We start from the raw sequence: 15,513 nt of genomic DNA, 5'->3' as shown, positions 1-15,513 counted from the left end.
AGATTTGGTAATGAAGACATCAATTGCCCAGAGGAGAAATGTCATCCAATGGACACCTCGGACACAATTAGATGACCTCGATTTTGCTGATGACCTGGCACTTCTTTCCCACACCCAGCAACAAATGCAGGGGAAGACCAATATCATCGCAACTCATTCAGCAAGCCTTGTACTCATTATACATAAAGTGAAGAGCAAGATCCTCAAAGTCAACAATAACAACACGGCCCCCATCAGGCTAGAAGGAGAAGCATTAGGGGAAGTGGAAAGCTTCACCTATCTTGGCAGCGTAGTCGATGTAAAGGTGTAAAGGTGCAGATTGGAAAGGCAAGGGCAGCTTTCCACCAGCTGAAGAAAGTCTGGGGATCCTCCGAGTTGCCTAGGAACACCGAGATCAGGATCTTTAACTCCATGATAAAGCCTGTTATACTGTACGGCGCAGAGACCTGGAGAACAACAGGCACTACCATGAAGAAAATCCAGTCCTTTATAAACAACTGTCTCAGACGAATCCTAAGGGTATGCTGGTCGAACACCATCAGTAACCTGGAGCTGTGGCAGCGAACAGGACAGCAGTCTATTGAGGAAGAGATCTTCCAAAAACACTGGAGATGGGTTGGCCATACCCTTCGCAAGCCTGCATCAAGCACAGTAAGACACGCCCTCTTTTGGAACCCTCAAGGGAAAAGTAATAGAGGCAGGCCAAGGAACAGCTGGCGCCGCGACTTGGATGCAGATGTCTGGCCACACATGGGGACAGTTTGAGAAGTTGGCCCAGGACCGGGACGACTGGAGAGCCCTTGTTCGTGGCCTATGCCCAAAGTTGGGCGGTAGGAGTATAAGTAAGTATCACAGTGACCAAAGATAGGGCTGTTTTTCTTACACATCATTATGATTTCACTTTCATTTTATAATAATTTCATCTCGGATAGACGATGTCTCATCAGTTTACAATGTGGTGTACAATGTAATGCGATATAACAAACTAAGCTTTATGATCAACTGGGCACATGGGGGTTTTCCTTTGGTCAGAAATAGCTAGGATGGGCTCCAGTATCCCCGTTAACCCATTAGGGATGGATGGATGGATGGATGGATGGACAAATGTAATAAATATTTTTGAATGAAGCCACAGAACCTTTGTTGAGACCTACTGTGGGCATTGAGTGAAATCATGCAAATGGACATTAACACTAGACATTTATTTTTGCATATCTTTTTGTACACTGGAAAAAAGTCCCATATAAAATGGATAAAGTACTGGCAGAAAATTACCAGTACATTTTCATTTATTTTATGGACATTTCCTTTAATGCTAAAATGCAGTTTAACGCCGTCCAAAATCTAAAACACAGGTAAAACAACTGCAAAAGATGAATACGGAGAATTCCTTCATATTCCTGTATATTGTGGGCTACTTTTAAAGATTCTTTTTAGTGCATGTATTTAGTCCTCACATGATACAAAAGGGCTTATTTTAAGTCCGTATTTATTTGGCCAGTCTTAAAGGGATAGTTTACACAAAAATGAAAGCACGTATCTGTCAAAAAGATAGAATGCTCTACAACGGCAGTACCCATTGACTGAATTGGTTTTCTGTCAGAAACACAGAAGTGAATGGGTAGCCTACCGCTGTTGTTTGGTTACCAACATTCTTCAAAATATCGTCATCTGTGTTCTGCAGAAGAAAGAAAGTCATACGTTTGAAATGACAGGGCGATAAGAGTAGGTAAATGACGACAGAACCATCCCTTTAATGAACCAGAGAACGCGCTTTTCACCCTTATGTCATTCCTCACACCAGATGTCGTTCCTCAGATTGAGATCTTTTGCTTTCGATATTGCTCATTGGCTAGAGTGGGAGATGGGTTCGTGTGGATGTTATTGGGTATTTCCCGCTAATGTCAATAACCACCACACGGTGGAGAATGAGAGCAGACATTATCTTTAAACTCCGAGCTGCTCACTCGCATTAAACCCATTAACGCAGGACGAGACGCGCAGCTGACATCTATTGTACTTTCCCGACACTAAACGTGAGTATCATTTCTAACAGGACTTTTGATTCATTTTATGCATTTACGTTTGATACAGAATATGTGCTTTTGTCCTACCCAGATAGAAACTTGTGAATAAAGTGAAACAAGTTAAATTGGACAGAGAAGAGTCATTTTGTGAATAAAATAAAGCGTTTTAAAAGCGTATAGTTCAATGTTACTTTGTGTCAAGTAACCTGTAGGCCTACTATTTGTTGTCATTTATGTGGCTGATGTGGCGCACGCACTCGACTATTGCACTTTTATATATTTCAGCTTTCATTTTTTTCTCTATTGAGGCTAAGTATTTCTGTTCCTCTTCGAATTAAAGTCAACTTTATCACATGTGGCAATGAATACGGCCGTTTTTCTTTCAACTTCGTGATTTCGCTTTCATGTATAACAATTTAACCATGCGGAGTGTTATCGGTTTACAACATGTACGATATTATCAAGCATGAACTTGTTTTCTCGTGTAGTAACCATTTGTCCATCCCACACAAATGAAACTCTATTCTTGTTCCCTTTAATAAGTTATAAAGGACCATATGTCTGTGAGTTCGGTTTAATTCACTGCTTATGAACTGTAATACGAGACTGTCGTATGTAGGTCAGGTCGGTTTACAACTATGTGATTTGGCACGTTTTGGAGGGGTGTCAGTCCTTTTTAGGTTTACATCTTTTTCTAAAAATGAGTTTGTTTTATGAGTTTGCTAATTTGGGAAATTGCATATCAACTAACGTCAAATACTGCACGATGATGATGAAGATAGAATCATCATCATCGTAATTGTACGTTTTCTTGTCAGCACTTTTCCAAAGCTTTGATAACTTTTTATTCAAAACAAAACAATAAGTATTCATAGATTTTTGTTTTGTTTCGTTTCGTTTCTTTTATTTTATTTTACATCCAGTTTGCCTGCATTCCATGAGGTGACATCACAAACAGTCACACCTGGTTCTCCCGGTTGTAAAAATGTTGTTACTTTAAAATTGAGCGAAGGAATATTCTACTCAGAGCTCTTAAAACGGGACAACTTTTAAAACTTTTCCAGGCTATTATAGTAGCTTCTTGTTCATGCCACTTTAACCTGGTGGCATCAAGTTGGCCTTTGTGTTCTGGTGGCGAGATTAACTGTGCTAATGAATGTGCTCCTTGTTTCTGTCTGAAGTAAGCGTGGAGAGACAAGGCCATCGGCTCTGGTGGGCTTCCCCTTATTTGGGGTTTCACTTTTCTTTTTTTCTGCATGCTGCCAAGAACAGCAGCGAATAGAGATTGTTTATTCTTTCAAGCGGGGCACTCTGCACCCCTTCATGGCCACTTCACGATCGGTTGCCATAGCAGCTCGTTTGTCGTGCAAAGGTTTAAATTAAGTTTTAATGCAAATTACAAAACTGGAAGGCTTTAGTGGTTGAATTGATGAAGATTTTTGCTCATTTACTTTTATTCAAGGATTGGTTCCGTATCAGATGTGCACTTGTAAGCTCCATTTGGATTTTAAGGTTCTTGTCTCTTTAAGGGTGATCGGTGTGGTAACTTGACGGCTGCAGTGAGCTCCTGAGTGTGTGAAGTTTCTCCCTTTGTTGGACTGAAAGCTGCCATTGTCATGGTGGGAAATCAAAGCTGGCCCTGTCCCTGTGAGCTTGGGGGAGGGTGGTCGAAGAACATGGTGTGAACTAGAACCTCGGTGTACACGGGGGTTGATGCATTGAATGCTGATGAACTGAGGGCTGAGCACGCCTCTCTGTAAATAGTCTGATTGGTTTAAAGCGATAGTTCACCGAAAAATGTAAATTGTATAATTGTTTACTCATCCTCTTGTCACCAACAAAAGAACATGTTTTGAGGAATGATGGTAACCCAACAATAACGGTGGTTTTCTACATTCTTCAAACATATATTGTGTGTTCTGTAGAAATAAGAAAGTCATACAGGTTTGAAAGGACAAGAGGGTGAGTAAATGATGACAGTATTTTCATTTTTGGGTGAACCGTCCCTTTAAGACACTTTCTAAAAAAAGCCAAACTCACTAGCAGTAATTGACAAGCATTGCATTATTCACTTCTGGTGTGGATTTAGTTGTTATTCTGCTAAAGCAGTTTCAGGATTGGGAGAGATAAGATAAAAATGCAACCGAATGCCACTGATAAACTCCTGTAGATAGATTGTCACCCCCTGTAGTAGCGTTCTGATTAAAATTTTAGTAAGTGCATTGTGACACTTTTTAAAAGCGCTGTGGTGGATGGATAAGTTACACATGTGTCGTTGGCACGCTCTTTACGTATACGTAATTGGCCTGACCTTCATATGATTACATCAGCTCAATGTTGCGGATGAACCTGAATAGAAGCACACAACTCTTACCAAGGCTGAATTTGTTTATGGCCATTTATGTTGTCTCTTAACACACAGCGTTTGTGCGAGAGGTATAAATGAGTCCTTGTTTGACCGTGTAGAATAAGGAGGAAGTGCAGGTAATCTCATTCCGTGGACTTTTGTCTCATGGGACATATGAAGGCCCTGAAAAAAAATTACGATCTCAGAAAAAGCGTATGAGAGGGTTTTAATTGGACTGGTTGGCCTCTGCTCAGCAGCACCAGAATTATCTTTCCAAAACTACATAAAGAGTAGTGAGTTGAACACATTAAAACATTTTGTCTCCTAAGGTTAGTTCCTCACAAACATATTAAATGGTGTAAATTAAATGTTTTTTTTCCAGAAAATGTAACTTTTTAAAAGGAAAAATGTTTATTGTAATGGCACACTTGGCGGGCAGACACTGTTATAGGCTATTATGGTTCTTTATTATCATAGATATAAAGTTGTTCAATAAAGTGTGTGATAAGAGAGTCTTTAAATGGACCAATGTGGAATTTTTTTGTGGAGTTGCAGCCAACGGCTCACAGAACAAACATGGCGGCACATTTCCGTTTCTTTGCCGAAGGAGATAACATATTTGTGAAACACGCTCTGTAGAGCAGTTCGTCTGTTTAGGGCTACTGTAGAAACAACAAGGAGAATTCCATGCAAGGGGACTCGCACTGTATGTAGATAAAAATAGCTCATTTATATGTAATAAAAACATTACACTTCATTATGTAAAGGTCTTTATACACCTTTGAAGACTTAGTTATGTATATTATATTGAATTTATGTCTATAGATCCTCAAAAAATTACACACTGAACCTTAAGTCATCCTCAACTCCTTCATACTGTATATCTTGTAGCCCCTAAAGTTCTGTGCTGCTAATGAGGTCTACATTTCCCTGTGCATGAAGTTATATGTTCATTTACCTAGTAGCTCTGTATAACATTTATTTATTTGCACTGTTAGAAAGCTCAAAATGCACTCTTAAGTTTGTCTAGAATTGGCTTCAGCAATAGTGTAGCTGTGTTGCTGCTAAATCTGCCCTATGTTTATGTTCTGTGTGCTTGTCATCACTCCCAATTCTTTCATTGAATCAGCCAAAGTGTGCTTTTTCAGCACACCGACAGCCCTATAAATTGACTAAGCTTTTATAATTCTAACCCATGATGGACTGAATGTGGGTCGTGATGTAAAAGTATGCCAACAGCCAGACACAGTCAAGATGAGAGCATTGGACTGTCCTGTGGAATTTTGTGCCGTTAAATGATGAAATGGTGCATGATGTGTTTGAAGGCAGGGTATACTTTAGTATGTATCAGAAATGTATATTGTGTGTATGATGGTAACCGTGTATTTTGCTATGTTCAGTTGTCTTTTGATCAAACATTTAAGGAAAATAAAGTTGACCTATATTATGGATCCTGTGCATTATGTGTCTCGTTGATTCAATCATTGTTACCTTGCTGATTTCTTCAAATCTGTATAATGTCCATAGATCTGATATAAGAGTATCCTTACATTCATGCTATTCCTCTGTTTTGGGTTTCTACAGGGTCAGAAAAATGGGGAAAGGATGCATCACTTCCACCAAGTACTTCCTCTTTCTCTTCAACCTAATCTTCTTTGTAAGTCTCATTTTTTCGCTTTTAAAGACCGAGTAATGGCACATTAAGTTAAATGTTTTTCGTTCAATCTTTTAACATGAACTCTTTGTTGTCATTATTAGATTGATGTGTAAGTGTTTGAGAACCAACTGTTTTAACAGCCAAGCATTAGTAATGTAGAAGGTCTGAACTGTTCTGCAGAACAGCGCCTTCAGATTTTCTCTACGCCAGCCTTGTTTCTTGTTCCTTGTTTCTTTTTATAATTTATACCGTACCTTCAGCCCATTTATAACCCATGTCCTAGTTTTCATAACAAAACTGGTATTCTGGATCTGTTTTATCCAAACCTTTCCATAAATAAGTCAACTATGTTTAATGTCTTCCAGGCAAAGCCACATGTGTTTCAGCTGTAGGTATTTTATAGCAGTCTTGCATCTGTCTCTGACAAAAATGCGCTCTTCATTACCATTCAGATGAAGTGTTTGCCATTTGTTTCACCGACAGTTTACTCTTTTCAATTGAAGACTCTTAGACTCTTAGAGAAACACTCTCTTTCTTGTCAATCTAGAGCTTGTTCCATGGAGAAAAATTGAAACTGCTGATCCAAGTTTATTCTTTTTGTTTCTGGCCTGTGTGCTCAGGCTCACAAATTACAGAAAGAGCAGAAAGATTCCTTTTATTGGTAACATTATAACTGGGCCCAGATTTGTTTAACTGTTTTATTTTTGCACCAGTTGATTCACTTAATGGATTTAACATCAATTTCAATAGATTTAGAATATTATTTAAATTCTATTTTTATTCAGTTGTATATTATATTTGAACTTGCGCATATTTTAATATTATAATTTTAATTTGACTCTTTCTATTACATTTTGTTAATTGCACAGTGTAAGAAAAGCTGACCATACCTACATTTCACAACAAGTTGTATCATGTGTAAAATTGACGAATTAATTTAATGTAATAATATAATTTTCCAGACACTTCCCCTAGTCTTCAAATACTGTCCACCAATTTTATGCTAACATTTTACTGTTACGGAAGTTGAGCAAAAACGTTGAGAGAGCGTGTTTCTTGTGTTGCCGTGGCATAAATTGTGTACACAGAGGGAAACGGCAGTTTGACGGATTACAGTACAGCGGCATTGGGTGGGACACCAAGCTGTGCACCTCTGTGAGATAAAAAGAGTATATGGGGGTTCATCCGAATGGGGTTAGTGAAGGCTGTGGTGTACTCATGCTACATCTGCTGAGCTTCCCCTCCCCTCCTGCCACGCAGAGGCACGGCTCAATCAGTCCCAGATGTTAGCTAAGAGGAAAGGAGAAAGAATCTGTAACCCCATCAGGGAACAGTCCTGGGCTTCCTAAAGGCCAGGATTAGTTTGCCGTCCTGCCTTAAACATACACTGTTTTTCATGGAAGGCATTAATAATCAAACTTTCCATCTTTAGCTCTGTCCAAGAGATTTGGAGCGAACAAGTTGAAATGTGAGGCCCCTGTTTTCCCCTGTTGTTCAGTTCTGCATGATTGATTCTCCTCTCTCTCCTTCTGTTTTTTTTCTACAGATCTTCGGATCTACGATTATGGGATTTGGCCTGTGGATCATCCTAGACAATCAGAGCTTCATCGCAGTGTTGCGTAAGCCTCTTTACATGTATTTGTAAAATGCATTTATACGGAAAAATATGCTTTCAATAAACCAAATCTTTTCTTAAAGATGGTTTAAAATTGCACCCGCATTAATCTAAAAGACTATTTATGGCCCCCTCGGAGAGTTTCTTTCTTTTAGTTGGCAGTAGTAAAATCCAAAGTAAGAGAAGAGTTTTTATGTTCTCATTAGTGAACCTTTCTTTTAGCCTGTTCTGCCTCTGATGCGAACCTCCCGGGCCTGTGCGCCAGTGAGTCAGACCCACTTTTACAGCGGCATCTGTCTCTGGTTTGCTTTTGTTTGATGAGCACCGTTAGTGTCGTCTAAAACCGCGTGTTTCAGGCTCTTGCATGGACGGTCCAGAATGGACTCTGTATTTTTCATCACCATCCGCCACGTGTGCACACAAGCACTACTGCTCGCCTCTGATCTGTTTTCCATCCCAGAGCCCATTGCAGCCGGCTCTGGGTCACTGGGTCTGTGTTTCACATATGCTGCCAAGCGGCCCGGAGCTACAGGCTCACAGCTGGCCTCGGATCATCATCTATTGAATGTCCGAGACGCGCGACGGCCCTCTAAGTACGAGACAGGCAGGGTTTGTGTGTGACATAAGACGACTGAGGCAGTCTGCAGGTGTTCGCTGCCACACAGGGCTCTTTAAGCAGCACCCACATTAGCATGCATCACGTCAGACCTTACTTCGACTGTAGTCATTGGAAAGCACTGGTGATATATCTGTATATATAGAGAGGAACAGAATGTCTCTTTTTCTTATTTTCAGTTTCGTTGTGGTCGTTTCAAATGGTTTCTTTGACAGCCCTCTGATTTACAGAACAGTCACAGCATCTAACTTTCCTTTCTGGAAAAGTTCTTAGCATTTTAAAGGTTGTCTTGCGAAACTGCGGCCGGTCTGACCCGAGACATAACCCCCAGTTGGAGTGACTGTGCCATAAAAAGTTTGTGTTACCAAAGAACCGCGTGCGTTTGATGGATTGCACACAGCAGAACTTTGATTTAGGAAAGCCTAGGCTTGCACCAATGCATGATACTGACAGCAGTGAATCTGTCTCGTATTCCTCCTTTCCACGTCATATTTCATCCAACTGACACATTCCTGCAGTGAACAGTGGCTGTTGGCTGTTTGTTGGGACTGCAGCCATGCGTTCAGTGTGGAGTTTCTCTATTATACAAAAATCACTGGACATTATTGTTTTTCTAAACCAGATGTCAGTGGCCTTCAGCTTGGTGATCCCCAAAGGGTTTCCTGTTTCCGTTAGACACCACCATTAAACACTTCAGGAACATGGAGTGGAATGAGATTTACAGTACTAAAGCCAGAAAAGTGAAAACTAATGTGTAGACAAATATGCTGTGTTGTTGTATTTATGGAAAATCATAGAAGTTTTTCCATTTTTGGGGGCTTGGATTGGCCAGCATAAGTAAAACAGGGTCAATGAGTTGATTTTTCTCCTCAGACAAACGCTTTGAACCTAGTTTTTGGTGAGCAAAGCGGTTAAAGCGAAAAAGGAGTTTGCTTTAGTGAGAAAAAACGTCTTGTTCTTTATTTGCCTATTGTTTTAGGAATTGTTGTGGCGACAGAGAATTTTGATAATATTTACCACATGGCACAAAAACGGCCTTGCCTCACTATTTCCAACTGAAAACTCTTTACTGATAGTTAAGCCATTTCAGGACAGCTGAATGCCATGTCTCTGACTCAAGCTGTGTTAAATGCTGTGTCTCTGAATCTCCTTACTATAAACACCATTGGCTGAAATAATTCCAAATCAAACTCGCTCTGCATTGTTCCATTAAACACCAATTGTATTAGCTTAACTGTGATTTAAGGTGATCTAATATCCATAACCTTTCAATTTCCAACCAAAGACTGCTCATTGTGTAGCTTGCTCTTAATAATTAATATCTACATTTAAGTTTGACTACTTAGGTATCTACTTAGAGTTCTGTCATAATTTACTCACACAAAAGAAGATATTTATATAAATGTTGGTAATCAAACCATGGCGATACTCATTGACCTCATTAATGCTACATTACTGTATGTGTCCATACAATAGAAGTCAATGGGTACCGCTGTTCTTGGGAACATTCATCAAAATATCTTCTTTTCTGTTCTGTAAAAGAAAGAAAGTCAAGTAAATGATGACAACATTTTCCTTTTCAGGTGAACTATCCCTTTAAGGCAAGCTTACATGATTATATTTTAACTATAACTATAAAGATTACATTTTAAAAGTCATTCTAAATGTAAGGGAATAGTCTTAAGCAGATGTATAGTGATTAAGATAGAAAAGGAATTAGCTCTGTGTGTAGATATAAATAGCTTATTCTAAGGTATTACAAACATAACGGTTCATTACGTAAGATCTTCAACACCTCTGAAGAAGTAGTTTTGTTTATGATATTGCATTTCTGTCAATGGATCCTGTATTGTTCCTTTAAAATGTGAAACTGCAACACACACGAGCCTAGAATTAACAATGATATCATCCGTTGGTGTGGACACGAAACACTATCGTCATGGTTATCACTTTTAGTGTGAACAGGCCTTTAGAGCACATTTTGTGAGCTGTGTAAAAGATGAAGTCATTGTGTTACTTGTACTATCACGCAAGCTGTAATCATCAGGGCTGAGGGGGTCATCGCAGGCATTATCAGACATGACCGTTCCAAGTCTGATGATAGCTCCGATAAGAGCTTGGTTTTGTAACCATGATTACATCAGGTCACATGACGGCCCATTGTATCCTCAGCACCCACAGTCACACAATCACACAGACAGCCCCACAGGGCTCCGCTCCACACTGCGGTATTGTTTGTCAGGCTGTCTGTGCTAATGTTGGTTTTGCCGGGGAGCCATTGAGGTATTCTGAGGATTCTCAGTCTGACTCAGTATGCATGAGTCTGAACGAAGCAGGAAGTTGAATCACTTCTGGAGTAAAGACACAGAGAGGCACGACTTTAGTGAAGATGGCAAGGGAGCCAGCCAAATACATCTCAATATTACACAATTCATATTCAAGGACAGATACACGAAACTGGCGTTGAGCATTTCACTGAGAACGTGCCAAAGCAATGTAATCTGACCAGCAAAAGTGCATAGCTTTAGGAAAACCAAAGTGGTCACGGTAATTGTAACATGTGATTTTAATCAAATCTATCATGTGTTGATTTTAAACAGGCAAAAGGAACGCTTAAATGATGTTTCATGAATTATGTGGAAGATAAGTGTTTTAAAATATGGAAGTGAAACTTGTTTGTATTTATTTACAGAGGACTCATCCGTCTCCTTAAAGGTGGCCTCTTATATTCTGATTGGTGTGGGATCATTCTCCATGATTCTGGGATTTCTGGGCTGTCTGGGGGCCATCTATGAAATTCGCTGTTTGCTTGGATTGGTAAGTCACGCACACATAAATGCACAAGCTCAACCTCGATTCTAATTAGGTTCCTGTTTATTTTGCAAATAACATTTTTCCACGGAAATCCAAAGAGGAACCTCGGCCCTCTGTGTTAACATGAGTGTCATATGGAAATTTTAAATGTGCTGTGTTGTTTCTTGTCACTTGACCTGAGTAGACTGGATTGAACCAGCTGTTGCCTTTCTGTTGCACATATGTGCTGACTGTGAAATACATGTGAGGCCGACATATGTGGTGGGTGTATGAGCCCTCGTTTCTGTCTTTTTTCTCCTTACAGTACTTCACCTGTCTGTTACTCATTCTCCTCGCTCAAGTGACTGCTGCCGTTCTCATCTACTTCCAGCGTGATATGGTGAGTGAACGCCGCAATGCTTAACACCGGAATGTGACAGCCAGCTTGGCATCACACTATTTAGGATGCAGTACATGCTGCGTGTGTTCTGCCACTAAAAAACCCCGGCTTATGTTTCATAAATAATTTTAGGCCAAATCTCCATGTGTTCCATTTTCATTGTGAAGGTTTTGATTAAATTTGTAGAGCAGCACAAAAGGAGGTCAGGCGAATTAGGGCTGAAAATAAAAAGACACTGCCCCCTATTGCACATAGTAGGAAATGCTTCTTTGCAGGATTGTTTTTGTTACTGTAGGTAGACCTTCACAATATTGACCCATGAGAAGGAAACACATGACACGTTGTTCACAGAGGACAAGGACAAAGAGTTTAACGCACACACACCTTACCCTAAACCTTAACCTTATTATAACCTAAACAGGTATAACAAATTATAAACAGGTAGTTATAAATACAAAACCATTACCCTACCCTAATCTACACCCTAACTCCAAAATATTTTCCCTATTACAATTTTCACAAACGTTGATGTCTCCAAAGAGAGGTTTTGCTCAGTTTTGGGTATATAGAATATAGAATAAGCAGCTATACACACACACACACACACACACACACACACACACACAGACAAACTCCACCTGGGTCAGCTTTCACCAAGTGTCTCTAAGGACATGAGAGGAAGCATCTGATCAGGATACCTTAGTCATAAATGATAGAGACTTTGGGGCAGATAGATTTTGGATAAAACCACAAGCTATTAATTGTAAGCTAAATAGTTGAAGATAATTTTTTTACTACAAATGCGGCATCATAAGTGGCCAAACTCTTTCAAAGACATGGGCTAGCTTAAGCAAGGACTATGCCTTAGTTAAATTAGGATATTTTAGTCGCTTTGATTAAAACGCCTTAGATAAAGATTTAACTGATGCGCATAAAACAAAACAATGGGAATGACATATTTTAAGATATCAGCAATTTATATTTTCAGTTGAAGCAGCTCAAATCTTTATTTTACTCTGGTAGTAGTCTTAAGCATTTTCTGTGAAACAAGGCATTAGTGACTATTCAAAGTGAATCGGAGGTCAAACTCCTGGGGCTTAAATAATAATCCACTGACCCTTTTAATTCTGGTTTCAGTTGAGGAAGGAGACAACTGAAATTGTGACCAAAATCATCGTGAACTACCCTGGACAGAACAAAACAGCTGAGCAAGCCTGGGACTACATCCAGAGAACAGTGAGTTCAAAATGGGCTAAATTCCTTATGGTGTCACTCAACATTATCTCAGGAGCGAGTGTATTAAAGGGATAGTTCACCCAAAAAGAAACATTCTGTCATCATTTACTCATCTTGGAATTGTTCCAAAACTGTATAAATGTTTTGTTCTGATGAGCACAGAGAAATCAATTTGGAAGCAAACAGTTCTTGGACCCCATTGACTAGCCAAATTACTTTGATCTGTTGAATACAAAAGAAGATCTTTTGAAATATGTAGGAAAGCAAACAGTTCCGAGGCACTTATGGCACATGTTTCCTGCTTGTGGGAGTTTCTGGAATGTAAAAATGATCACTGACTGAGGTATTTTGCCCTGAGAGAGAAATTTCTTTGGATTAATGTTTCAGATCAGTTTTACAGCTGACAATTCAACACACTTGACCATATTTATGTCATTGACACCGAAATGGCTGCAAACCTTCGTGAGAAATTACAGTGTCTATATCCATTATTCATGAATAGTTGTGGGTTTAGAGGCTATAAAAACTTACAGTAGTAACTTGAAATCTGCAACTTTGTTCGATGCATTGAGGTAATTTTCTCTGAAACATTAAAAAATTCACGTGGGGCATATTGACTTTTAAAATAGTCAATGGCGTAGGCAGATGCCAGATTCATTAGATTCCAGGTCGCCTTTGATTGTTCTGATTCGATGAGAAGCTGAAGTGCAGAAGGATTTCATACAAATGGTTGATTCTTTTCGAGAGAAAGTTTTGAATGCTTATATCTTGTTTTTCATCAATGTCTTGGATACCACTAGTTATCCAAAGTTAGACATCCTTAAAGCTAACTATATTCACACTTAAAGCCAAAAAACTTTCAATTTTAAGGGGACTTTTGTAATTTTGGTTTATAGTCAAGCTTATGACTCTTTTTGTTATTGTTTTCTCCCTGTGTCCTCAGATGCAGTGTTGTGGCTGGGATGGGAGAATGGATTGGGATTCAAACCATTTCATGAAGAACAATTCACTGTACCCATGCTCCTGCCACAATACTTCCTTCCCTCCTTCTAATGTTGCAGATAGTGGCTTCTGCGAGACCAATTCTAAGGAGTTGCCCATCTATGAGATGGTACGGAAAATCAACACTTAACAACAATAAGTTTTGTTTACATTTGCAGTTCAGTTGAGTGACCTTATTATAAAATATTGTGTCTTTAACAGGGGTGCTTGGAGAACGTGGAGAGCTGGCTCTTCACAAATTATGGAGTCATACTTGGAATCTGCCTTGGTGTGGCTGTCATTGAGGTATTTTTTATCTTTTCTGCCTCAGTAGTGTTCACTGAAATGTACAATTAGAACATTTATATAGGTTGATCTTACCCCTTCATATGTTGCCCACAGCTCCTTGCTATGATCCTGTCCATGGGCCTTTGCAAAAGTGTACACCAAGAGGACTACACCAAAGTGCCAAAGTACTGAAGACACATGGCCGAACACACACACATGGATGCATTCTGTCCTCCATTTTTTACTTGGAAAAACAGCTCTCCCTCTTTTTCTACAGTACACACAATGTTTCCAAAAGACGAATTTGTGATTAAGGATTTAGGTTTGTGTTTATGAACCTCTTCATCTGTAACAATATGTAAATCTTCTGTGATATCTAATCGAGTCTTTTTAGTGCAACATGAATAGTCCCATTGTGTGACTGTCTAAAGGGTAGAACATAAAACCTGCCCACATCAATTAATGAAAAGCGTGTGACCTGATGTTCCTCGGTAGTCTATTTATACAGTCTTAACACCCATTTGCTTTGATGTTCCTTCATTAAAGCGGCCCAAACTCTGAGCTAACGTAGGTTTATGCCTTATTAGAAAGAAAGACAACAAAGGGCTTTATCAAGGGACTTTTTGTTAGATATTTAGCCCGTGTTCATTCTGTGATGTACAAAGACTGACAGGATTGCCACTCTGTCCTTAAACGAGTCACAGAAAAAAAGAAAGTTTTCTTTTTGATAACTCTATCATTTATGTTTGTACATCAGTGTTGTTTTTGGGTTGCGCTTGTGCTTGTTTTTTATTAGTTTGTATATATTTTAGCTTATTTTACCATGCTGGTTTTCGGATTTGAAGACATTTTTGAAGACATTTAAAATCTCCCTTTTTGTACAGAGCATAATTGTATGTTTTTTTACATCCTTAAGCTGAGGATATTTCTAAGAAGTTACAATATGAAGCTGTTCCTTGATGATGTGAACCAAATGAAGATTAGCATAACCCCCAAAGTTGACTAAAGATTTTTTTTGTTGAGCTTTATTAACAGCTTTAAGTGACGCAATTTCCTTAATTGTACTTGTTATACAGCAAGTGTTTGGTAGAAAAATGGTTACAGTATTTTATGTCTGAAAATTGTAATATGACAAATGTGAAATTCCTTATTACAGATGCACTCATATTTTACTGTTCAGACGAAACTTTAAGCATTTTTTTCTGTAAAACAGGCAATACTCTCCCAAATAATTGAAGGATAGAAATATAGCAATTACATGTATCTTTCCTAAGATGAATGTTACAATAAAAACTCACCCATCCTACTTATTGCATAGTGAAGTTTTGTAAATCTAACACTATCTGACACGTATGCCACTAGGTGGCAATGGCGCGTCTTTTAGATAACATGAGCTGGGAAGAAGGTGGTCAATAGTCTTTAGGCAATATTTTAGTTATGCACATACAGCGTACATATAGTAGGGCATATTACTGTCTATAAATAACAAAATAAATAACAATGTGCCTGAGCACACCTCGTTTTCAGACCAGCACGCCCATGGGCGCACAAAT

At 39.1% G+C, this 15,513-nt stretch overlaps 1 protein-coding gene across 1 annotated transcript; it reads left to right on the top strand.

The window, feature by feature from the left end:
* Nucleotides 1–1,918: 1,918 nt before the first annotated feature.
* Nucleotides 1,919–15,269, top strand: cd82a (CD82 molecule a). The gene is made up of 9 exons (XM_079455019.1): nucleotides 1,919–2,036; nucleotides 5,959–6,031; nucleotides 7,578–7,650; nucleotides 10,955–11,079; nucleotides 11,381–11,455; nucleotides 12,593–12,691; nucleotides 13,635–13,802; nucleotides 13,895–13,978; nucleotides 14,075–15,269. The coding sequence occupies exons 2-9, from the start codon at nucleotides 5,969–5,971 to the stop codon at nucleotides 14,150–14,152; spliced, it is 765 nt and encodes a 254-aa protein (XP_079311145.1). The 5' UTR covers nucleotides 1,919–2,036; nucleotides 5,959–5,968; the 3' UTR covers nucleotides 14,153–15,269.
* The last annotated feature ends 244 nt before the right edge of the window (nucleotides 15,270–15,513 follow it).

This window comes from Barbatula barbatula (assembly GCF_947034865.1).
Source record: "Barbatula barbatula genome assembly, chromosome: 1".
NCBI classification, from domain to species: domain Eukaryota; kingdom Metazoa; phylum Chordata; class Actinopteri; order Cypriniformes; family Nemacheilidae; genus Barbatula; species Barbatula barbatula.
This window is presented reverse-complemented; position numbering and strand designations above follow the sequence as displayed.

Bases quoted from the DNA above. Each gene is read 5' to 3' on its own strand.
- cd82a (XM_079455019.1), top strand. From the start codon at position 5,969: ATGGGGAAAGGATGCATCACTTCCACCAAGTACTTCCTCTTTCTCTTC. The intron at 11,080-11,380 runs GTAAGTCACGCA...TTCTCCTTACAG, and splicing joins TTCGCTGTTTGCTTGGATTG to TACTTCACCTGTCTGTTACT. The intron at 13,979-14,074 runs GTATTTTTTATC...TGTTGCCCACAG, and splicing joins TTGGTGTGGCTGTCATTGAG to CTCCTTGCTATGATCCTGTC.